This window comes from Carica papaya, chromosome 5 (genome assembly GCF_054855325.1).
Source record: "Carica papaya isolate Zhongbai chromosome 5, ASM5485532v1, whole genome shotgun sequence".
In the NCBI taxonomy this organism is placed as follows: Eukaryota; Viridiplantae; Streptophyta; class Magnoliopsida; order Brassicales; family Caricaceae; genus Carica; species Carica papaya.
The window spans coordinates 33,420,881-33,446,311 of NC_142313.1; the positions used below are offsets into that span (position 1 = coordinate 33,420,881).

General features: G+C 34.2%; 1 protein-coding gene across 1 annotated transcript in view; it reads left to right on the forward strand.

The window, feature by feature from the left end:
- The first annotated feature begins 6,432 nt into the window (after positions 1 to 6,432).
- LOC110815350 (transcription regulator) overlaps positions 6,433 to 25,431 on the forward strand; it is a 32,527-nt gene continuing 13,528 nt past the window's right edge. The window contains exons 1-33 of the mRNA XM_088220232.1: positions 6,433 to 6,721; positions 7,844 to 8,141; positions 8,273 to 8,501; positions 8,597 to 8,936; positions 9,062 to 9,175; positions 9,345 to 9,473; positions 9,554 to 9,745; positions 9,855 to 10,049; positions 10,300 to 10,437; positions 10,536 to 10,658; positions 10,796 to 11,049; positions 11,684 to 11,787; positions 15,198 to 15,292; positions 15,373 to 15,612; positions 16,155 to 16,346; positions 16,449 to 16,524; positions 16,614 to 16,681; positions 17,274 to 17,419; positions 17,530 to 17,638; positions 17,752 to 17,898; positions 18,036 to 18,083; positions 18,155 to 18,283; positions 18,393 to 18,632; positions 18,733 to 18,864; positions 18,949 to 19,034; positions 19,127 to 19,232; positions 22,875 to 22,970; positions 23,269 to 23,421; positions 23,995 to 24,177; positions 24,257 to 24,492; positions 24,573 to 24,708; positions 24,791 to 24,916; positions 25,381 to 25,425. Coding sequence (XP_088076358.1) covers positions 6,623 to 6,721; positions 7,844 to 8,141; positions 8,273 to 8,501; positions 8,597 to 8,936; positions 9,062 to 9,175; positions 9,345 to 9,473; positions 9,554 to 9,745; positions 9,855 to 10,049; positions 10,300 to 10,437; positions 10,536 to 10,658; positions 10,796 to 11,049; positions 11,684 to 11,787; positions 15,198 to 15,292; positions 15,373 to 15,612; positions 16,155 to 16,346; positions 16,449 to 16,524; positions 16,614 to 16,681; positions 17,274 to 17,419; positions 17,530 to 17,638; positions 17,752 to 17,898; positions 18,036 to 18,083; positions 18,155 to 18,283; positions 18,393 to 18,632; positions 18,733 to 18,864; positions 18,949 to 19,034; positions 19,127 to 19,232; positions 22,875 to 22,970; positions 23,269 to 23,421; positions 23,995 to 24,177; positions 24,257 to 24,492; positions 24,573 to 24,708; positions 24,791 to 24,916; positions 25,381 to 25,425 — 5,004 coding nt within the window. The 5' untranslated portion in view covers positions 6,433 to 6,622. The remainder of the gene's footprint in view (positions 6,722 to 7,843; positions 8,142 to 8,272; positions 8,502 to 8,596; positions 8,937 to 9,061; positions 9,176 to 9,344; positions 9,474 to 9,553; positions 9,746 to 9,854; positions 10,050 to 10,299; positions 10,438 to 10,535; positions 10,659 to 10,795; positions 11,050 to 11,683; positions 11,788 to 15,197; positions 15,293 to 15,372; positions 15,613 to 16,154; positions 16,347 to 16,448; positions 16,525 to 16,613; positions 16,682 to 17,273; positions 17,420 to 17,529; positions 17,639 to 17,751; positions 17,899 to 18,035; positions 18,084 to 18,154; positions 18,284 to 18,392; positions 18,633 to 18,732; positions 18,865 to 18,948; positions 19,035 to 19,126; positions 19,233 to 22,874; positions 22,971 to 23,268; positions 23,422 to 23,994; positions 24,178 to 24,256; positions 24,493 to 24,572; positions 24,709 to 24,790; positions 24,917 to 25,380; positions 25,426 to 25,431) is intronic.

Genomic DNA, 25,431 nt, shown 5'->3' on the forward strand with positions numbered 1-25,431 from the left:
TGTTTTTTTGTTTGCATTGGAACTATTTACTGATTGGTTGGCTTGAAAAAATTAAATTGGGATTCTCTAAATTAATTTTGAGATTGCTTTAATTTACGCAAGTAAATTAGAATGTTTGAAAGATCCAACAAGTGGTATCAGAACTTGGTTGATTGGTTCGTTGATTGATTTGTGGTTTGAGATTACTTGTGTGGGTTAGAATAAAGGAATTTGCTGGTACTACGATAAAAATTTTCTTCTTCAAATTATTCAATTTAGAAGTTAAAGATAAAAAATTTTCTTTATTGTAAGTATTTATATAATCCAATTAAGTTAGGAATTGCTTCCAATGGAAAAATTATATGATGATTGTAAGAAGATGCATTAAAAGACTATAAAAACTATCAGACAGTGGGTGGATAATAGTGTTTATCATTATATAAACAAAGAAGTGAATGCACAAATTTTGTGGAATAAATTGAAAAATATATATGAGATACTCGAAATAAGACTTTTATCATTAGAAAGCTTTTTAATCTGAAACTAAGAGATGGACAATCACTTGCAAAACACTTAAGTAAATTTTAAGATTTGGTAAATGAGTTGAACACAATAAGAATGACTCTAGATGATGAATTACATGCGTTATTGCTCTTGAGTTCTTTGTCACACAGTTGAAAAACCTTAATAGTGTCTCTTAGCAATTATACTCCAAACGGTATTTTGTCTTTACTTGTGGTAATAGATAATCTGCACAATAAAAAGACTAGAAAAAAAAATGGATATTGAGACTTCACAAACATTTATTACAACAATAAAGAGCAAAAGTAGAACTAAAAGTAGAGGTCTTAAGGGGCGCTGTAGATCTAGAGGTAAATCACAATCAAAATGAAAGTTGAGTTGCTATCATTATGACAAAAAAGGACATATGAAAAGAAACTGTAGGATTTGAAAAAAGGAATAAAATAGTGAGAAAAATTAGAAAACGACAGGTGATCAGAACACTACTGCAATTGTGGTTGATGATAGTGAAGAACTAGTTGTACTTTCATTTGTTGAGGATTATAGCCATGTTACTTATTCTGATACTGAGTGGATTATTAATTCTGTAGCATCCTACCATAATACACCGAGAAGAGATATTTTTACTATATACATAGTATAAAATTTTGGCAGAGTGAAGATTGGTAATACCAACTACGTAGATATTGTGGGTATTAGTGATATTTGTATGTAGATAGATGTTAGTTGCACGTTGACTCTGAATAACGTGCACTATGTACCAGATTTACATTTTAATCTGATTTCTATTAATACTCTTGACTTAGATAGTTATTACAATCTATTTGGTGGTAGACAATACAAGACTGAGGTGAATATTATTAGAGTTGCACTAAATGTAGTTGAAGATGATATTTCACCATATTTGTGGCATAAGAGGCTGGCTCACATGAGTGAGAAAGTGTTTGTAGATTTTGGCAAAGAAGTCTCTTATTCCTTTTGCCAATGGTATGAGTCTAAAACCTTGTAATTATTGTGTATATGATAAATAACATAGAATTTCTTTTATTAGTTAATTTAAAAAGAAAAAACGTAATTAAATTTGTTTACTCTTATGTGTGTGGTCCTATTGATGTGAAAATTATAAAAGGTAGTAAATATTTTATTACTTTTATTGATGATGCTTCATGAAAGGTTGGAGTGTTTGTGTTGAAAACAAAAATTAGGTTTTTCAGTATTTTAAATAATTTTATGCCATTGTGGAAAGAGAGAAATGAACATCTTTGAAGTATCTTTATAGTGACAATGATGGTGATTACACTTAAAAGGAGTTTGAGAATTACTACATACAACATAGAACTAGACATGAGAAGACAATATCTGGTACTACTCAGCATAATAGTGTAGCTGAAAGAATAAACAAAATCCTTCTTGAAAAAGTCATATGCATGTTGAAAATGGCTAATTTACCAAAGTTATTTGAGGTGAAGCATTCTACACTGCCTGTTACTTGATGAATTGATCTCTATCAACTCCTTTAAATTTTTATATTCCTCAAAGAATATGGTCTGGGAAGGATGTCAGTTATTTTCATTTGAAGGTATTTGGCTGCAATGCATTTATGTATGTACCTAAAGAGCAGAGACAGAAGCTTGATGGCAGGATAGTCTCATGTGTTTTTCTAGGTTATAGAGATGTAGTGTTTGGGTATAAATTGTGGGATCCCGTGAAGAAAAAAATCATCAGGTCCAAAGATGTGATTTTTTATGAGTATAAGACATTGTCAGACTTTGAGACATAAGAGAAGATTACAAGTGAAGATATTCATCTTCCTACATTAATTTCTCCTTCAATCAAAGATGTCACGTATGAGGGAGAGTGACATGATGATCAAATGTTTGATGATATGTCAACAGTAGATGATGTTGAACAGGGGGAACAACCCCTTGCACCTCAGGCTATAGAAGAATATCAGCTTAGAAGATCAACTAGAACACATCATCATTTTACCAGATATCATAATTCTGAATTTATTATAGTTACTGAAGAAGAGAAGCCAAAAAGCTTTCAAGAAGTTCGTAACCATCAAGAAAAACTTAGTGGTTGAAAACAATGCAAGAAGAGATGAGTTCTTTAAAAAATAATAATTCCTATAAGTTAGTTGAACTTCAAAAAGGTAGAAAAGCTTTGAAAAACAAGTAGGTATAGAAGCTTAAAATGGACTGTGAGAAGCTAATGAAATATGAGGCTGGATTGTCAATCAGAAGAAATGAATTGACTTTGATGAGATATTTTCTCCTATTATGAAGATGAGCTCCATTCGAATAATTCTTGGTTTGACTCCATTCTAGTAGATATTGAGTTTGAACAGCTAGATGTGAAGACAACATTCCTTCATGGCGATTTGGAGAAACAAATCTACGTGGATCAACTAGAGGAATTTGAAGTCAAAGGGAAAGACAACATGGTTTGCAAGTTTAAAAAGAGTTTGTATGGGTTGAAACAGGCTATGAGACAGTAGTACAAGAAATTTGGTTATTTCTTGGTCGGCCATGGATATACTAAAACGGATGTAGATCATTGTGTATATTTGAGAACATTCCCAGATGGTAAGTTTGTCATTCTATTGCTTTATGTAGATGATATATTGATAGTAGGACAAGACATTACAGAGACTAATGGTTTTAAAAAAGGAATTATTTGATTTTTTTAATATAAAAGATTTGGAACTAGCACGATAAATTTTGGGTATGCAGGTTATTCGTGACAAAAAAGCTAAAAAGTTATGGTTGTCATAAAAAGGTATGTTGAGCAGGTTCTAAATAGATTTCATATGAAGAATGTTAAGGTAGTTAACTCACCGCTTGCTAATCACTTCACACTTAATAAGAAATTATGTCATTCCACTCAAAATGAAAAAGAAAAAATGTCAATTGTTCCTTACTCATATGTAGTTGGGAGTTTGATGTATGCTACAGTTTGCACCCGATCAGATATTACTTATGTTCTTGGTTTGGTAAGCATGTTTTTTGTTTAATCCTAATAAGAGTCATTGGGAAGCAGTAAAATAGATCTCCATATATTTGAGAGGTATTTCTAAGATGTGCTTATGTTTTAGAGGCTCATAATCAATTCTAGAGGGATATGCAAATACAAATATGATAGGTGATCTTGATAGCAGGAAGTCTACTTTAGGGTATGTGTTTACTTTTACAATGAGAGCTAAATCATGACAATCTAAATTATAAAAATGTGTTGTTTTATCTACAATTGAAACAAAGTATATAGTTTTGACTAAAGCAAGTAAAGAAATGCTCTAGATGAAAAAATTTCTCAAAGAGTTGGATTTGAAGTAAGATGAGTATGTGACGAATTATAATAGTCAAAGTACTCTAGATTTGAGTAAAAATGTCACATATCATTGTCGAACTAAGCATATTGATGTGAGATACCATTGGATACGAGATGTGGTGAATAATAAATATATACTATTGAAAAAGATTCACATTGATAAAAATCTAGTTGACATGTTGACCAAAATAGTGACTTATGACAAACACCAGTCTTGCACCAAGAACATGGGATTGATTGAAAATTGAACAATGTATTGTGGACATCTCTTCATGGGCTGGAAGGGGAGATTGTTGGTTTTTGTGTCCAGCCCACAAGGGTAAATTAGTAAATTAAAAAGAAAAAATAAAAAAATTAAGGCTGCAAGTTTTTGTGGGAACAGTTTCTTCTCCCATATATATATATATATATACATATAGGCTGGACGGTGTTCGAAAAGGTAGGACAGAAAAGCAACACAAAAAAGGGCAGAAAAATTGATACTCTCTCACTCTCACACACGCACACTGAAAATGAGAGAAAGACCAGAAAAACAAGCAATTTTTAGAATATTATTTTCTTATCTTCTTTGCACAAAAACTGAGGAAAGGTGAGAATCAAATTGTTTGCTGTATTTGTCTTCTTTGGGCACGAGTTTTGAGGCAAAGACAGAAAGTAAGGATTTGTTTGCTTCATACATAGAAATCAAGACAGAGAGAAAAATTATTGACAAAGGTGGTAATTTTTCTTTGGTATATTTGAATCAATTTTTGGAGAATATATTTAATTATCTTGGTGTGATCATTCAAGAAAGATTGAATTTGGTTATAGAGGAATTTGTGTATTTCTCCAGAACATTGTGTATTCGATTTCTGTGATAATGGATTTGATTCAGAACTTTTCCTCTGATTTTTTTCTCTACACTAGAGGGTAGAGAAAAATTAAATTTTCTCTAATTTTTAGAGAATATCTTTAATTATTTTAGTGTGATCATTCAATAAAGATTGAATTTGATTATAGAAGAATTTGTGTATTTCGTCAGAACATTGTGTATTTAATTTCTATGATAGTGGATTTGATTCAGAACTTATCCCGTGATTTTTTTCTCTAAGCTAGAGGGTTTTCCACATAAACTTTATGTATGTTTATTTTTGTGATTATTTTTTCATTTGTATTGGAACTGTTTACTGATTGGTTGGCTTGGAAAAATTAAATTGAGATTCTCTGAATTAATTTTCAGATTGTCTTAATTTACAAAAGTAAATTATAATATTTGAAATACCCAACATTTGCTATATAAAGTTTTGTTTGAATTGGTAAATAAGACTCCATACAAGATGTGGACAAGTAAACTAAAAGTTAGTTTTTACTTGAAGATTTATATTCTTCTGACTTATATAAAGTATCTGTAATCTAAAAAATGAGAGTTAAAGTTAAATAAGTGTTTCTTAAGTATGAAAAATATATTAGTATACCATGTTAGAGAATTTTTTTTTTCTAACATGTTCAATTTTTAAAAGAATAGTACATTCTAAATAATAGCTGTGAGAGTGAAACGAAACTCAAATAAATTCAAGAATAGATAAATACTTAAATAGAACATATATAACCCACACAAAAAAGTTGATGCATGTGAATGAAGTGCCTTAGAGATATTATAAATTTCTTATGGATGGTAGTGTCAAGGATCTCACTGAGTATATATATCATTTAATATATGAGGATGCAATATCATTATTGATTGTGAAAAATAAGAGGAAATTATGAAATCTAAAATTAACTTATGTATTGTAACAAAGTTTAAAATATACTTGACTCTTAACTAAAGAAATTTTTCTTATTGAGAACAAATGAATATATAAGAGAAAATAATGAATAGATATAAAAATAAAGACCTCCGAAGCTAGATTAATAGTTAAATGGTAGTTAAGTGGTTTAGATAAAGACAATAAATTAACTTTGGAAAAATATTTTTGTTAACAATCATAGTAAACTTTATTATATCTTTATTTGCAATTGCAGATTGTTTCATAACTATTTTCTTAAATGAAAACACTGAAGAAGAAATATAGATTACACAATTTAAAAGTTTTATCTCTATTAATTAGATCTCAAAATGTATAATCTTTAAATGTTCATTTATGAATTTTGGTAGTAAAAGAGATCGTAATAGTAATGATAGTGACCTAGTAGTTATTGTGAGTAATAGTAATAATGATAATAATAGTTTTAGGGTAGAGGTGACAAGGATAATAGTAATAATATTTTTATTAAATAGAGGTAGAAGGAAAAATTATAAAAATATTTAGACCTTTTTATAATACTTTATAGGTATATCTTACATTTTTGCTTATTTAATTTTTATTAATAATATTATCAACTTTATTCCAAGTAACATTTACTATGTTCATACAAAATTTGTTCGTTGGAAATTGAATAAAAAAAGTAAAAATTACTCTTGTACTACCTCACTAACCCTATCAAGGCATACGCCTTTAACACACTTACCCTGAAGGAGCTACTCTCGTATCTTCAAGGACGGTGACCCACGTCAAATAACCCGCAGGTCACCCAAACATAATAATGGAAAACGCACTACTATATAATTACAGTTTTGAGACTCACTACGACTCCTCCCTCAACGATTCTTGAGTCATCAGCAATCTCCAAAAGCCCTTTCCCTACCACATCTCGCTTTATTCCTCTCCATTTCTCTTAACTTCTCCTCAACTTCCCAATCTCTGTATCGAAACACTATCATTGAATCTTTCTGGCTCTTTAAGGATATCGTATCATTGAATCTCTTCTCACCATGCTTAAGTTTTCTTCGACGGTCTCAAATCAGGTCCGTTTCTTGCTCCAGAGTTTGAAAGAAGCGAGCGCAGAATCTGTAATTCAAGAGCTCCGACAGGTATTACATCCATTTGTACATCGATACCCGTATATACATCTGCCGGATGTTCATGATGCAAGTTTTTGCTTTAAAGGAAATCCCAGCATTTCTTCAACCATCTGAACTGAAACCCTGAAAAATTTCATAAAATTTGGGGTTTTGTGTAGATTAGCAAATTTTACTTCATCTGGTTGCTGACGGTCCCGGACTAACCATTGCTTGTCTTACATCTTCACTTTTGACATGGGGATTTCTCCATCTATTTTGTGTGGTAATTAGCACTATATAATAACCAAGTGCAGTCTGTTATAGCGTGTCATGTGGGGTTTTTTTTGGTATCTTGTATGCTTTAAAAGATTTTTGAGAGCTCGTCGCTTTCAGTCATCGGGAGAGTTAATTGGGAGAGTTAACATTGAAACCTTTCTTTTAAAGAAGGGGATTCCCCTGAAATGTGGCGAAGTTCCGATAGGCTTGACGTTGTTATTGACTGAGGTCCAGTTTGATTTATTTCAATTTGATTTTTTTCTTCTTGCCTCACTTAATATTATATCATTATTTTTACAATTGAACACCTTAACTCACATCTTGAATGTCTTGGACTAGAGTCATAATTCTTATCTCTCACGATTAGTTTATGAATGAGTATCTATGCGTAGAATAAGGTAGAAACTAAAGGAGGATCTAAGCAATGCACCATGAAGTTAATGGCGTGTGAAGAATGTGTCATTTTTCTTTATAGAGAGGTCCCTTGAAACCATTTCTCTCTGAGACATGTAGAAATCTGACCTGCATTTGTGATACAGGGATGTTTGCTAGTCAACCATCAGATATTTTTTCTTGCCTTAATAAATGTGTCCAAAGTATAATAATTTTTTATTTCTGAAACATATCCAATCAGCCTACTTGCATAAGTTCCCTGGGAAAATGCATATATTGTGGCTTTAAGTATAGAGTAGGAATTTTGTTCTGATGATATGATATAAATATTGTCCATACAGAGATAACTTTAATCTCTTTATGATTAGGGAAGATTTCTGTACTGAATCTAAATAGCTTGTGATTTTCCTGTATAGAACTTCTTTTTAAATCAAATTTCATGCTTCTTACTGGTTAGTCTGTTCTATATTTTCATTTTTCTAGCAGTTTGTTGATTATGGACTCAATGGAAGTATTCTGGTGCTGGAGACCTGCTTAGATTATCTGACTTTTCAGGAGACTGATGTGACCTTACAGATTGGACCAGTTATAGCATCAGTTTTTAGATATATTGTGGACAAACCAAATTTCAGCACAGTGTTTTGTCAATCACTAAGGAATAAGGAGATCAGTGAAGACTTCCTGGAAAATTTATCAAATGTATTACAATTGTCAGAATCTGAAAAAATTGGCATTGGCCTTGCTTTGTCTGACTCTGAAAATCTTGAGACAAGAACTTGTGGTAAGCTACCGGCGTTAGGTTGGCCTGGTAGTTGATGGCCTCTTCTTGTTTTATTACCAATGAGCCATCAATTTCTCATGCATTTGTTGTGTGTATAATATGATGGATCTTAACTTCTTTTATCTATGTAGGGAAGAACTTTTATATGTCTCAAATTGAGAAATTGTTTGCAAATCCTCTTCCTCTTGATTCAGCCGAGGAAATTCGGAAAATTGTCATGTTCCTCCAGCGTTCTGAGGATCTTTCCAAGCATATAGACTACTTTATGAAGATTCTGTCTTTGCTCCATTCTGAAGATGTGGTCCAATTTGTTTTAACTCCAATACTTTCAGAGGAATTGTGTGAATCTAACTTTCTGAGGTTCAGAAGATTTTTTTCTGTTATTTTCTTCTGGAGATAAAGTGTAACATATTTTCTTAATATGTTAGAATGCATCATCTCTTTTATGGCTACAGGAACGTGGATTTAATTCAGGAGTCTGGAGAATATGATTTTGATGCCATCTTAGCAGAAATGGAGGAGGAAGTAAGCATGGGAGATATCATGAAAGAGCTAGGTTATGGATGCACGGGTAATGCTGCACATTGCAAAGAGATTTTATCTCACTTCTTACCGCTGACTGAGGTCACTATCTCTAAAATACTTGGTACAATTGCCTGTACCCATGCTGGTCTTGTGGACAACAACAATGCATTTTCAACCTTCAGTTTGGCCATTGGTTGTGGTACTACATTGGATATGCCACCACTGAGCTCCTGGAATGTTGATGTCCTTATAAAAGCAATCAAGGAATTGGTGAGTCTTACTTGTAATTTATTTCTTGTGTTTTTCTTGGCTAGGCTTTCCTTTTTCTATTGAATAACAATGCTAGTTCGTGAAAAATTTTGATGTTTGTTTCTAAACATGGATGTCAAATACAGGCTCCTGGTACCAACTGGATACAAGTAATAGAAAATCTGGATCATGATGGATTTGACATTCCCAATGAGGAGGCCTTCTCCTTTTTGATGTCTGTATACAAGCATGCATGCCAGGTATATTTCTTGTTATGTTAAATTGACATGCTTGACTGAAAGTATCATGATGTGCGAGTTTATGGATGGCATCCACTTGAACAAAAGCGAAGTAAATGACTAAATACTGATTTATTAAAATTCCCTGCACCTTGTGTTAGTGTTGAATATGTGGACATGAGTTGTGCAGGATTCCTTCCCGCTTCATGCTGTTTGTGGGTCTGTTTGGAAGAATACTGATGCTCAACTATCCTTTCTAAAGTATGCTATATTAGCACCACCGGAAGTATTTACCTTTGCCCATTCAGCAAAGCAGCTGGTATGATGCTTTGAACAACTAGTTCCGGCTTTGCTTGTGTTGCAGTTCATTTTTACTTTCATGATCAATTATTCCTGCAGGCATACATTGATCCAGTGCATGGCCATAAGCTTCAACTTGGACATGCAAATCAAGCATGGTTGTGTCTTGATCTTTTAGATGTGCTATGTCAACTAGCTGAAAGAGGACATTCAAATTCTGTTCGATCACTGCTTCAGAATCCTCTTAAACACTGCCCCGAGATCTTGCTTCTCGGGATGGCCTATATTAATGTATACTTCTTTAATTTCCTTGTCCTTTTCTTCCTCATTATTAATATTATTGTTATTATTATCTTAAATATCAATTTTGTTTGATAAATTTTGGCATTGGTTTTGGCAGACTGGCTATGCTCTCATCCAGCACGAAGTAGCATTCACTGTTTTCCCTACGATAGTTAAAAATGCTTTGGGCAATGGTATGATTCTTCACATTTGGCATGTGAATCCTAAGCTTGTGTTGCGTGGGTTTGTAGATGTTCACAATGTTGAGCCGGAAAGCATGATTAGGATATTGGACATCTGTCAAGAGCTAAAGGTAAATACAGATTTAAGCTAGTGTTTCCTTATCTTTCTTTATCACTTGAGTAGAGAAAATTCGCATGCTGACTGATTTGCCAAAGAGTATAAAGGTATCAATTTATGGATATTTTTCTTGTTTTATCATTTAGTTGCTTAGAAGTTTTTTTTTTCTTCTGTTCTGTGTTCTTCATTTATTTGTCTTATATGATGTAAGCTTATCTCAAACTGGTTGATTCTGTAATTATTTTCTTTTTTTTTTAATACAGATTCTGTCATCTGTGCTGGAAATGGTCCCTTTTCAATTTGGTATTAGATTGGCGGCTGTTGCTTCTCGGAAAGAATTCGTGGACCTTGAGAAGTGGTTGGTCAGTTACTTAAATATGTATAAAGACATCTTCTTTGAGGTAATGTCTGGTCTGTTACAGCTTTCTAATAAAGATTTTCTCACCAAATGAAGTTTTTTTTTATGCGAAGACTTGACATTCATTCAACAACTTTTCAGGAGTGCCTCAAATTCTTAAAGGAAATTCATTTTGGCGGGTCACAAGATTTTTCTGCCAGACCTTTCCATCACTCTGGTGCTATATTGAATCTTTATCTGGAGACAAGTTCTACCTTCTTGAAGGTTCTACGTCTCCAATTTGGTTAATTTTATTTTTAATGCAATTCTGATTCACTACCATGAATCATTAGTTGCTTCTATAGAAGGGAACACTTTGGAGTGAAGGAAAAACATCCAATATTATTGTTTGTGTCATGCAGGCTCTCAAAGCTCACGCCAGTCTGATTGACTCTTCCCAGCTTTCTGAGGAAATGGAAAAGTTACATGCAACAATTGTGGATTCTAATCTGAAGCTGCAGAATGGAGGGGCTACAGATTCTTCGGCCCCTGACGGATTTGGGGATGATGTAGATGCTGAAGCTAACTCTTACTTTCATCAAATGTTTTCTGGTCAGTTGAGCATTGACTCTATGGTTCAAATGCTTGCGCGATTCAAAGAGTCTTCTGTTAAAAGGTATAACATTTAGGAATTTCAGTATAGTTGACTCATTTCTTGTGGTCAATATTTTATTTTATCATCATTTTTTCTTCTGGTTTCACCTAAAGCTTTGGTATTCTTCTCAGCGGTATTTTGTTTAATTTCGTCCATTGATTCGGCTTTGTAAGAGGAAAACATATGCTGAGATTTTTATTTATTAAAGCTAGCTGTTGGTCTTGATCATATCAATTTTTTGACAAGTGCATCTTCTTGATCCTGTTAGTCTGTAGTTCTCAAATCTAACTATCCAAATGATTCTGTTTTTATATTTCAACAGAACCTCCTTTTATTTTACGGCCAGAAGGAAACATGTCTTCTTATTCTTTTCAAAAGAAAAAACTCCAAATTCGAAACTCACACTGGTTATAACCTTGTCATTACTAAAAGTGAATTCCTGAAGTGATATAATATATTTCTTGCTTGGAGGAAATTTTGATGAACCTTTCTATAGTTAATACTATTATGGTTGTTGGTTTTAGTGCTTTGTACATTTCTGCGTAATGGATTGAAAATAAAGTGCACGTTGTAGCTCTGTCTCTTGAGTTTCTAAATCTTTTAGTTGATATTCGGATATAAAAAATGATGCGGGACACTTTTTAACATCTGACAGGGAACAGTCAATTTTTGAGTGCATGATTGCCAATCTGTTTGAGGAATACAGATTTTTTCCTAAGTATCCTGAAAGGCAGCTTAAAATTGCTGCGGTCCTCTTTGGTGAGTTTAAATATACCATATAATATTTTCCTGATATTATTGATTCACACTTAACAAGCAAGAATAGTGTCTACTTGTGCAATTTATTAAGCTTTATTTTATTTGCTTCCTTGCTATAGTCTTTAGTATTTAAAATTACTGATCAAACTTAACAAATAAAAATAATGTCTTGTGCAATTCATCAAGCTTTATTTTATTTGCTTCCTTGCTATAAAAAGTTTTTATGCTTTAAAATGACCGTGCAAAGTACTTGTAGCAAGATATGTAATTATTTTAGTATCAGGGTAAAACTAATTTGCTGGCTTCACACATTCATGTAACTCTTGTTTAGTTTCTTAGTAGGTTGCTGTACTCTTTTCCTGTTCTTTTTTTTCTGTTTTGCACGAAGTCTGTAACTATGGCTCCTTTGCAACACACAAATGTGCAGTTCTACTCTAGGTTTCATTATGCAAAATGGATTTGATGTAGGTTTTTTCAAATAGATTAGCAATTATATTCCTCTTAAATCTAAAGATCATTATAATATATAGGAGTCTATGGGTACAATTTTTATAGCATTTAGACTGTTATTTATACTTCAGATTCTTCAAAGCTTTCTAAGGATTTCTAGTGATAGTTAGATTAGGGTTAAATTTAAAGCCCTCTCAGTACCTTTGTACATCAAAATTTCAATAGTGAGACAATTGTTATTTAATGCAAGTGTTCAAAAAATTTTCTTGACACACTTGTTATGTATGATTTTATGATGCAATCAAATCTTCACTTTATGTGTGATGCTTACTGATTTGTTATTTGAAAAAAAAAGTGATGCTTACTGATTTGAGATAATGCACCTATTTACATTTCGTTGATATTATTATCCAAATTCTTAGGTCTGATATCTAATTATCTTTACATCTGACCTAATTTCTCAGTTAGAAAATTTAATCCTAATTTGTCCTATATCCATTGGTTTTAGATCCAAAAGGTCCTAATTTGCTTGCCAATTCCCGAATTCGTTGTATAAGAATGTCAAATCCCAAAACCATATCCTATACTATACCTATCTCTGATTACTATAGCTTGCAAACATATCTCAATTATTTGGAAAAAATATTCGGACTTCAAAACCACTGGTTATCATGCATTTCTAGGTGGATTTCACTGCCGCCATGTCCCCCAAAGTTTCGTCAACTTATTCTCTCCAATGAATCTTTTGTCGAAACCCCGACTCTTTCTGGTGATTGGAGATCTGCTTGTGTGTTTTTAAGCGCAGCAATCCAATGAGTGGGCTTTGCCAAAAGCTACCTTGTTTTGACTGCTTGATCCTAGTTTCACTAGATCAGCTCACCTAGCCTGGTTTAGGCCCTTCCAAACAATTCTTTATCGGCTCTAAGCTGTGTTTTTGATATTATCTCTTTGTTTTGCAATTTGTGTAATGAGGTTCACACTACTGTCTTTTCATGGAAAAATCTTGAATACTTGAAACAGGGTAATAATTATTGAGGAAAGGATTTAACCATATTTCAAAGGGTAGAATTCATATCTCTAACTTGGCTGTAATTAAACACATCTGAGCAATTAAAGTGCAAGAAGATCTGATGCATTTACTTTTTTTCAAACTTCTATATTAAATAAAAGTAAGAAGCTTATCATTCTCATGAATTAAGTTAAATCAAACTGCTGTAAGTATTTGTATAGTCTCTCTCTCATGACAAAATGGATTTGTCAATACAAGAATTGGGAGTTCTCTCAATATTTTTGGTTGTCTCATCAATCAAATCTTAAGGGTAGTGGTAATAATCTGTCTTTTTGGATGTGACATCTAACATTCCTTTGGGTCTAACATTTTGGATTTACCCAATTTCCCAAGTAGGCAATTTAATCCTAGTTTTTCATGCATCTAGGGGTGGAACCAGGGGGGTTGGGGGGCCAATGGATCCCCTAGCTCCACCTCTATATGTGCAAATATAATAATATTCTTCTGGCCCCCAAAGTTTTTATAAAATAATGTCTAGCCCTCCAAAATTTATAAGAGTACATATAACACCCCAAAAATTCTAGGTGAAAATGAATACGTGCCCTGTATATTTATTTTGTAGTCTTTTTTTGAGAAAATATAAGTTGATAATATAGAAAAATAAGTTTGAATAATATAAATCAAATGTAAATATATCATATTAAGTATTTTTTTTTTGTAAATATGGTATAAGTGTAATATACATATTATTATTTATTTACAGATAAGATAAATAATTGTATGAGAAATAAATGCTGTTTTTGTTTATATAAAGTTATTGAAGTAATTTGAAATGTAACCTTGACTTCCTAATAAGAATTTTATACGAAAACTAAAAATAAAAATATAATTGAAGTGCACCTTATTGTAGAGACTTTGCCCTTGCACCCCCTTGCTCATTTTAAACCACCCGGCTAAATTTTTTTTTCCACCCCTGCCTACTTTGTTTTTTCAGATTGTCTTATCAATCTGTTTTTTTTGTCAGATTGTCTTGTCGTATCTTTTTGTTTTTCATGAACAAGGCTCATGGCGGAATGGCTTTGGCACTCATCTTCCTTTGGTGCTTTGCAATCCCAGATCACTTTACCTGTTCCATTCCAAATTCTACAGAATATGTATGGTTATAGAGGTCTACCAAAGTGAATAGAATACTATGCCTATGGTTTAACTATATTTGACTTCATTCTATTCCTAATCTTTAATCATTTGGAATGTATAATTTAATCATAATTTACAAATTGATGCATAATTGAACCAACTCTAACTAAATCTTCAAGTCCGTAGTGATGAATTTGTATTTCTGTTCACAAAATTAACTAATTTGAGTTGTACGTGGAACTAATATGTAATTAGAATAAAAAATTGAAATTTGAAGCAATTCAACCTTACTGTCATTAGAGAAGGAATAAGAAAATTTTTTATGTCGCCTGTTAGAGAATAATAAGGTTTTTATCAAATATTCTTTAGGTGTTTAGCAGTTTCTGCATTATAGGTGAATTTCCCATTCTTTTAATATGTATCATATGAGTATGACATACTAGTCCTTTAACATAATAACTAGTGCGATATCAGTAATATATCGCTTTATTCTTCTGGCAGCTGTGACTTCCCTGGCCATATTTGGCATTCTTAGCATACATGACAATAGTAAATGGATTAGACATTTCCTTGTGAGAAAATATTATTAAATTGAAATAAGTTGAGATTTCAGTTTCCTTATGTTTGCCTGTTAGATGCACAAGGATTTATTGTATGGTGTCCTGAATGGTAGTGCTACTTGTATCTTATTGAGCATCATCCCTTTCTTGATGGGTTTTTTCGTGAGGCATTTCTTCCATCATCCCTTAAGAGTAATGCAGTGTTAATACTTACATTCAGTTCTTTTGGCATTCTCTTTTTCTATATATTTCAGGGTCTGTAATCAAGCACCAGCTTGTAACTCATCTCATGCTTGGGATGGCACTGCGTGGTGTATTAGATGCCTTGCGGAAACCTGCGGATTCAAAAGTATTTTTGTCTTTGTGACTAATGTATTCTTAGTTGGTATTGATATTATATGGCATTTTCTGACTGCCTTTTGAATGCAGATGTTTGTGTTTGGTACCAAGGCTTTGGAGCAGTTTGTGGACCGTCTGATCGAGTGGCCACAGTATTGTAATCATATTTTGCAAATATCCCATTTGCGTACCACTCATTCTGAGTTAGTTGCTTTCATCGAACGGGCTCTTGCGAGGATATCATCTGGTCATCTAGAATCTGATGGGGGCAGCAATGCTTCTGCAATTCATCATCATGGTGCCACTCAGACTGCCTCAGGAAATGGAGAGGTAAATAGTGTTTGGCGTCATCCGCTTATCTGTTTAACTATGATTACTTTTTTTGTTCTCATGGTTAGTAATGAGGAAATCAAATTGACATCAGGTTTTTCCATCAAATAATTTTGTTTTGGGTGTTGTTTTCTTTCATTTTATTTGCATTCATATGTGTGTTCGTTATATTGGTGCATATGGATGTTGTTCATGTATCCTAACTGAAAGTAGAGCTGACATAGGTCAACAATGTTGATGAACTGCCATATTTCTTTAAATCTGAATTCATAGATTTGTGGGGAGCTGGGACTGGTGCTTCTATCTGTTGCATGTATACTCCAACATTGAGAAAGTAAATATGTTCATTAATTAGCACAACCAATGTTGATTAAGGATGATTCTGTTGCCTGTTTATGTTCGTTAATTTGTTTTTGTATGTGATATGTATCTGTGGTATGAGATTATGTTTTATATCTGGTGGCTGGACTGGTTGCTGCTTGCTAAGTTTATGCGGAGAAATTGTTTTTCTTTCTGTTTCTAATGTTTATTCATTGTTACAGTTGAATAATTCTGGCATTGCGCAGTCCGGACAGCAACTTTCATCTACACTCCAGCTTCAACAGAGAAATGAAAGTTCTCTTGATGACCGGAATAAAGTGTTTGGTACTTCAACTAATGATGGAAAGTTAATTCTTCCATCTGGAGGTCAAGCTGCAGTTATGCCATCGGGTGATGTTGGTGCTAGTCAGAAGGCATGCCTGATTGCTTCTCTTCCTGTTTTCCCTTTTGCTTTTTGGAGGTTTTCTGTCTTTGTCCTATTTCTTTCAATGCTTACTGTGAAATTGGACACACAGATTGCTGTCAATGCTCCAGCTATGCTATCTACCTCGCCTAGTTTTGTTCGTCCTTCCCGTGGAGCTACTTCTACGAGTAACTTTCCTTCTTGCAAAGAAGAATTGCCAATTTGTATTAACGATATTAGTTCTGTTCCCATACTTGCACAATCTTTTTTGGTACAGGATTTGGTTCTGCTTTGAACATTGAAACTCTAGTTGCTGCAGCTGAAAGAAGAGAGACTCCAATTGAGGTACTGTATTGTTTCGTCTCTGTTGTAATGATTGTATAGGATATTGGTTTAAGCATGCATGCCAATTTGTGATTATGTACCTCTACATAATAAACTGCTCAATGAATGTGGTATACATTTGTTACTGTATCCTAAATTTAGTTCTGAGGTGTATCTTTCTTTTGCCATTTCATATAATCTGAATCTGCTCATTCTTCTGCTACATCCTATGAATATGATTATTGTAAGTTCCATGCAACTGTACGAGAGAGTAATGGAAAAGTAACATAGTATCCATGAAAAAACATAGAAGCAAAATTACTGAATGGGAAACCACTTGAAAATTTTTTGTTGGGGAGTGAAGATATATGGATCCTTGGTAAATGGATGCCGTAGCTTTAAATCTTGGATCCATATATATCATCACATGTTTGTGACGCAAAAAGAAAAAAGCAAGGCCTGGGCATGCTGTAATTTTAGTGGCAAAAAATGTAAGAAATATAATATTTTTAGGACAGAAAAGTAGGAAGGCCCTTGTGACAACGAGTCCTATCCTGCATGTCGGACAGTTCTTATTGTGGTTGATCAACTAATGTTTCCTTCTTGTGTTTAGGCCCCAGCATCAGAGGTGCAGGACAAAATATCTTTCATAATTAATAATATTTCAGCAGCAAATGTTGAATCAAAAGCAAAAGAATTCACTGAATTATTGAAAGAGCAGTACTATCCCTGGTTTGCACAATATATGGTCATGAAAAGGTACTTGTTTAATTTAAAGTATGGCTGGTAGTGCTGAATTATCTGCCAATTGTATATCTTTGTTTGACTCATCATTCGATCCCACATCTCATTCTGCTAACTCTTGACAGAGCAAGTATTGAGCCAAATTTTCATGATTTGTACTTAAAGTTCCTGGACAAGGTTAATTCAAAGGCTTTGATTAAGGAGATTGTTCAAGCGACATATGAGAATTGCAAGGTTAATATCGTATACTAGTTGTTACTATAAGAAACATATTTAAACTAGTTTAAAATTTTGAATTTGTTTTTCTGAGGGAAGAACTGAATTTTGCAATTTATATATTCTTTCAGGTTCTTTTAGGGTCAGAGCTCATAAAGTCAAGTTCAGAAGAGCGTTCCTTGCTAAAAAATTTGGGTAGCTGGCTCGGAAAATTAACTATTGGAAGAAATCAAGTCTTAAGGGCACGTGAAATAGATCCCAAGTCCTTGATTATAGAGGTACTTGTTCATCAACTTTATTCCTTTTCTTTCAGTTTGATTTTTCCCTAAGGCTTTCTCCATTTTCTTTCAGTCGTCCTTCAAGGGATAATTTTTATTTTGTGGTTATCGTTTGATGTTATGAGCTTTTTTTGCAGGCATATGAAAAGGGGTTAATGATTGCAGTGATTCCATTTACTTCCAAGGTAAGCAATTGGTGATCTTTTATGTGCGCTGTATTTAATGGTGCGATTGAAGTTCCTACTTCTTGCTGCAGATTCTGGAGCCATGCCAAAGCAGTCGTGCATATCAACCTCCTAATCCATGGACCATGGGTATCCTTGGCTTACTTGTGGAAATCTATTCGATGCCAAACTTGAAAATGAACCTTAAATTTGACATAGAGGTATTTCAATGTATTCTATGCCACATGCACCTGCAGACATGAACCTCTATTATATTATTGGAACAATTCTGTAGAATAATATACAACTAGTTGTCTTTTTGTATTTCAGGTTTTGTTCAAGAACCTTGGTGTTGATATGAAGGACATAACACCAACTTCTCTTCTCAAGGATCGGAAAAGAGAAGTTGAAGGAAATCCTGATTTTTCTAATAAAGATATAGGAGTATCACAGCCACAGATGATTCCCGAGGTTAAATCAGGAATAATTTCTCAACTAAATCATGTCGAGCTACCTCTTGAGGTTGCAAGTCCACCTAATTCTGGTGGTCATACGCATTTATTGTCACAGGTTTCTTTAGCATGGCGTCTTGTTTGATATGTGCAATTCTTAAGCTGTATCTTAATATCTTACATCTCATTTCCCCCCTCTCCCCCACTGGTGGTTTCAGTATGCGGGTCCTCTTCGTCTTTCTTCTGGTGCACTGTTGGAAGATGAAAAACTAGCAGCTTTAAGCTTGTCCGATCAGCTTCCTTCTGCTCAAGGATTGTTTCAATCTACTCCATCACAGTCACCTTTTTCGGTTAGTCAAGGGTGATTTCACACTGCAACACTTTTACCATGTATGAACTCAAAAGAGTTTATGTTTTGTTTCATGTGTCTGCAGCTTTCAACACCAATTCCTAACATTGGAACTCATGTTATTATCAACCAGAAGCTCAGTGCATTGGGCTTGCACTTGCATTTTCAAAGGTTTGAAGCTGTTGCTTAATGGGCATTTACAGTCTATTGAATATATAACCTTCAGTTCTCTTACATTAATTCCAACTGTTTATGCATTACAGAGTTGTTCCAATTGCAATGGACAGAGCTATCAAGGAGATTGTTTCTAGTATTGTTCAACGTAGTGTTTCTATAGCCAGTCAAACAACCAAGGAGCTTGTCTTGAAGGTTTGGTGACTATCTCAGTAGTCTTATGTAATTATTTTGATTACTTACTTTAGAGTTGTTTTCTTATTTACTCTGACTGAATTGCTTTCACGAGGTATTTTGGCCTTGTATTAACACTGTCTGTTATATCATCTGGTTCTTGTGACATTTCTGACTTGTATAAAATCTAAACCTCCTGTAGGTCAAGTGGTTTTTTGCCCTTCAGTATGGCTGTGATGACTTTCATCATTTGGTGACTTTTGAATTCTTGTTGATGTTTAGCTTCATTTTCTTCTCAGTTTTCTTGGGTGGTTAGTTTAGTTACCCTTTGTTTGTTTAAATCTTGATTGATCTGCTTTATGTCTATCCTAAGGGCATGGTCCTTCCTAATATTGTTCTCCATATGAGGTAATTGATTTATTGAGTGAGCACAAGAGTGACCTCTTTTGGTATAACTATTAATTATAGGCTGGTTTAATTCATTAGAGTTACTTTTTTGTGTTATGAATTTCTCTGCACCTCTAGTTATATTTCTGGTAAACATATGAATAATTAACCATATGGATGTAAATATCATGAATGTATAGCCTATTGTGATGCAGTTTCTTGTTTAAATTATTTGTTGATGGTTATTGCTTGCTTAGCATTGCTCTTTTTCATTACCATATAATCTTAGCATTGCTCTTTTTCATCACTATATAATCATCACTGTTAGAGAAACCTGCAGTTTCACTCATGGTTTAGCCTTATTAAAATTCAAAGCATTTGGTGTTTTTAACGATTCATTACTTTTGTTTTAATAGTTTAAATAAAATTAGGGAAAAAAGAAAAAAAGTTGATAAGATAAGAGCTTTAAAAGCTATATTTCCATGCAAATGACAAATGACCAAAACTTAGGCTCTAAATTATCACTATTTCAAAAAAAAAGGCTCTAAATTATCACAAAAAGCACAAGGTTTGGATTTGAATAAGGCTGAGCCATAGAGAGGGAGGCTGTTATATCATGTTTTAAAACTTAAAGATATGTGATTTGGATGATGGAGCGAGTACTACACACTGAGAATGTGATCACTGTTGGTGGAATGGTGGAAGAATCACTCTTGGCTTTAGTTACTTTCAGCTTCTGATGCTTAACCAAACTTATTGGTTCTTTCTTGGTTAAGAGCTTGAGCTCTTCTTATTAGGGGGATTGAACCAACATAGGTTATCCAGTAAGTTTTTTGCTGGAGAGAATTTCAAATCAAAATGAGCCAAAAACTCCTGCTAACCTCCCCTCCCCCCCCCCCCCCCCCAAGATTAGGTTATGCTTGGGAAGATTGAAATACTCTTTCCCAGTTGTCAACGCCAGCTCATCCTGCTGACCAATCATATTCGTACCAATCTCTAGTCAGCCTAATAGTGGCCAGTCTCAACCGAGCTGATCAACTAGCTTGCTTGGTTGCATGGACTGTTTGACTCACTTGGTTGTGGCCTGGGTTGCCTACCAAAATTTTTATTAAAAACTTAACATGCTTTAGTAGTTTATTGATTTTTATATATTACTAATTATCGGATTCTGATATATTTTATTCTTTATTAGTTTTAGTATATTGCTTTACTACTTTTCTGTAAGTTATCCTGCAGTTACAAGCTTCTTCAACTGGTGAAGAGAAAAAAAAACTGCCAAGTTAGGGAGAAAAGGGCTCTTAATCCCGTGACTTAGGAGAAAGCCTCTTAAAAACCTCTTTGACTAACATTATGAATCATGGTCTTATTTATTTTTCTTTTCAACTTTTTAGCTAAAAAAGGGCTCTTAATCATGTGACCTATGAGAAAGCCTCATAAAGTCCTCTTTAACCAACCTTATGAATTGGATTTAATGAGAGGGGTGTGGGTGGGGAGAAGGAATCAACAAATTGAGGTCACTCATTTATTTTTTGCTGATGACACCCTGATTTTTTGTCAACTAGATGAGAGGGTGATCCTGGGTTTAAGCTGTATTCTAATGTGTTTCCAAGCATTTTCCGTGTTGGATATTAACTTAAATAAATCTGATATGGTCGGTTTAGGGAGCAGGGAAAATGTTGATTTCTTGGCGGACTTGTTGGGATGTAAGATGACAAAACTACCTATAAAATATTTGGACCTTCCCCTTGGCTCCAAATATAAGACTTAGGGACATGGGACCCGGTGATTGAAACTTTTGAAAAGAGGCTTGCTAGTTGGAAGAGGAATTTCTTATCCAAAGGTGGTAGACTTATACTCGTTAAAAGCACTCTTGCTAACTTTCCTATTTATTATTTGTCTATTATTACTATACCTATGAAGATTGCAAAGACTTGGGAAATAATTCAATGCCGCTTCCTTTTGGGGACGAAGAAGGGAGAAGGAAATTCCACTTGGTTAAGTGGGAGGAGGTGAAGAAGCCTATGAGAGTGGGGGGGTTTGGGGATCCATTCGTTGATTGAGATGAATAAAGCATTACAGGGTAAATGGTTATGGAAATACTTGAAGGGGGAGGAGCATTTATGGAAAAGAGTGGTTGATGTGCGGTGGGGTAGGTGGGTGGACTGTGTTTCTTTGTGCTCTTTGTGTCTTCTCATGGTTTAAGTTTATGGAGGAAAATTGGTTAAACTGTGATAATTTCTCTCATTATGTTAAGGGGCAGTTGGGTAAGGGAGATGAAATCCGTTTCTGGCTAGGAGTGGATTGGTAGTGGGAAGCTTAAAGATCAATTTCCACATATTTTTGCCATTGCTAAGAATAAATATATCTTGTTGGAGAATGTTTTTGGTGGAGGGGGGCAGGGGAGGTGTGGAATCTGGATGTGTCATGAAATTTATTGGGAGGTTGGGAAAATGAAGAGTTGCTGCAGATGCTTTCTGGTGTTCAGATGACTGCTAACGGCAACATTTTGGTGTGGAAACAAAAGCATGATGGAAAATTTACTGTTAAGTCTTGTTACAAAGTGTTGATGAATTTTAATGTAAATGAGGCTTTGCAGTTCCCCTATAAACAGATCAGGAAAGTTCATGTGGCACCTTGAATTGCTTTCTTTGCTTGGGAGGCTGGGAAAGAGTGTATTTTGACCATTGACAAGCTGAAGAGTAGGGGTAGAGTGATGGTGAGTGCTTGTTATTTATGTAAAAGAGTGAGTGCTTGTTATTTATGTAAAATAGCGACTGAAACCTGCAATCATCTACTTTTATGGTGTCCTATTGCTCATAATTTATGGCTGATGGTTTATAGTCTGCTGGGTATTAGTTGGGTTGGGGCGGGATCCGTGGAGGAGGAGATTTGGGCCTGGGGTGGGGTCTGTAAAAAGAAGAAATTTTTAGAACTTATTTCCTTGACTATTATTTAGGTGATTTGGAAAGAGAGGAATGGGAGGGCTTTCGATGGGATGGAGAGTGATATTGTAAAGATTAAAGATAATTAGTATGATTATCTTTTGCTCTATTTTTTTGGGGCGCGACATGTATAGGATTGAGGATTTCAGACATATCATAGATAGCATTATTGAGCTGTAAATAATTATTGTATATGGGGTGCACCCCCTTGGTTCTTTACCTTTTATATACTTTTTATATTTTTTATTTCATTTTTTTTAATTTGTTATTTAAAAAAAACCAACCTTATGAATCATAGTCATACTTATTCTTCTTTATAACTTCTCAATGACAGGATTATGCTATGGAATCAGATGAGACGCGCATATATAATGCTGCTCACTTGATGGTTGCCAGTTTGGCGGGAAGTTTGGCTCATGTGACATGCAAGGTTTGTCTAATTGAAAAGCAACAATTTGGATTTGTTGCTTCTTAGAATTTCTGTTCTAGTGGATTTCTTGGTTTTGTTAAACTTTTGAATGTTTATAATAATTGTGGATTGCTTGTATCCACAACAATTTCCTTTTGATGTTAAGCTTCACAGTATCAGCTCCTGTCATTGTGACCGTTTATTATGTTTTTGGTTCATTAGGATTACTTGTATTACTGATAATGTCCTTTTAGGCTCTTGCAGCCCTGAGTATCACCTTGCTTAAATCTGATATTTTGTTATATTTATGGTCCATTAGGAACCATTGCGCAGTTCTATATCAAGTCAATTAAGGAATTCACTTCAGGGTTTGAATACTCCAAGCGAGCTTCTAGAACAAGCTGTGCAACTTGTTACTAATGATAACCTTGATCTTGGTTGTGCAGTTATTGAACATGCTGCTACAGATAAGGTTGGTTTTGCATTTTAATGCATATTATTCTTGTCAATAAGTGTTTGCCTAGTATCTAACAGATTTCCTCAGATGCAGTTTGATTGTGCATACATATGTACTCTTGATGCTTGCTTTTGAGTTTACTAATGTATATTGGAAGTCATACAAATTAGTATCTTATTTAGTGCAAGTCTCCTGGAGGTCTGCATTCTGATGCTTGGTAGTTTGCTGCCTGGAGGCCCTGTATTAAAAGATTCCGTTTAATCTTTTTTTTTTTCTTTTTTTTTTCCGGTTTATGGATTCTCCTGAATACAAGAGTTCATTTTCTACTTGAATTTATCTTGTTTTGAGTTTTCAGCAAAATCATATGAATTGTAAATTAATTCTTACACTAAAATAGACACTTCTCAGTATCATGTTATAAATAAACATACATTTGTGTTTTCTTGCTGGTCTTCCAAATCATATTTATTTGGGGTCTCTGATCGTGTATAACAATCATTGCAAGAATGCATTTATAATTTTGAAGAGTTTTATTGTGCCATGAATGACGTATTTATTGATTTCTCAATGGTTTATTGCTTTTCTTAGGCAATTCAAACAATTGATGGGGAAATTTCCCAACAGCTTTCGTTAAGAAGAAAGCATAGAGAGGGTGTTGGGCCGTCCTTTTTTGATCCAAACATGTATGCACAAGGTTCTCTTGGTGTTCTACCAGAGTCTCTACGCCCGAAACCTGGTCATTTATCCCTTTCTCAGCAGCGAGTTTATGAGGTAAATATTGTTAAGCATTTTCATGTTTTATAATGGAGTACTGAGAAGAAACACACAAGTTTACTTGCTGCATATTCAGGACTTTGTTCGGCTTCCATTGCAAAGTCAATCCAGCCAGAGCTCACATGCTGTTTCTGCTGGTTCTTCAACTTCATCCAGTGATGCTGGTCTTACTGGTGCATATGGTGGTTCGGTATCAGGACAACTGAATGCAGGCTACCCATCTGGTCCTGGAAACACAGGTTTAGAAGCAGTATCTCGACCATTAGATGTTGGTCCTGAGGCATCTGAATCGAATTCTGCTGCACTTCTTAGGTGCTTTATTTCTATACGTGAAGGTGTTTTTCTGGCTTTTATAGGTTCATTGCTCACATGTCTCTCTTCTAATTTGGTAGTGCATCTTCAATTCACATGGGGACAGCTGATGTTGCAACTCCTCATACTTCAGAAAATGATCCTGTCAGTGGTTCGTTTCCTCAAGCTTCTTCAGCCTCTGATTTACATTTGGCTGATTCTTCTGATGCTGGAAAAGTGAGAGGATTGTGTGTTTTCAAGTTTCATTTCTGATAAAATTTCATTCTTTGTCATTGATACATTTCCAATTTCTTACAAGGAAATGGGAGCTCCTTTACAAACATTAACGTCATCTACTGCAACCGAGCGACTTGGGAGTAGCATCGCTGAACCTTCACTAACCACAAGAGATGCATTGGATAAATACCAGCTCGTGGCTCAGAAGGTTGTAAATCGCTCTTGTAGTTTCTAATTTTTTTTCTCCTTTGGTTTTGGCTGAGTACGGGGAGAACTGCAGTCTGTAGGCATTTGGTATTGAATTCATTATTTTCTTTTTTAAAAAAGTGAAATCTTCCTCTCTTTTTGCCTTCTTGTTTGTTTTATGAGGGGAAAGAATGTAAGCATACCCCTATATCCAATCAATGGTTATAGGCAATGCATTCCTATGCTTTATACTGGGGCTGTCCATAAATTATGATCCATCAGTAAAATAGAGAATTGCAGCATATGAAAGTAATCATACTCTTGCACATAGGAGCGTGCTGGCATCTTTCAGCCCAATGGCTGGATTGTGCCTTGTGATTAGTTCTAGTCTGCTTCTTCTAGTGTTCTTGTGTATTAGTTTTTACTTGGAATTATTGGTTGAATTCTGACTTTTTTCTCATAACTACTTGTATGGAATTTTTTCAGTTGGAATTGTTGGTAACAAATGATGCAAGAGAAGCTGAAATTCCGGTATTG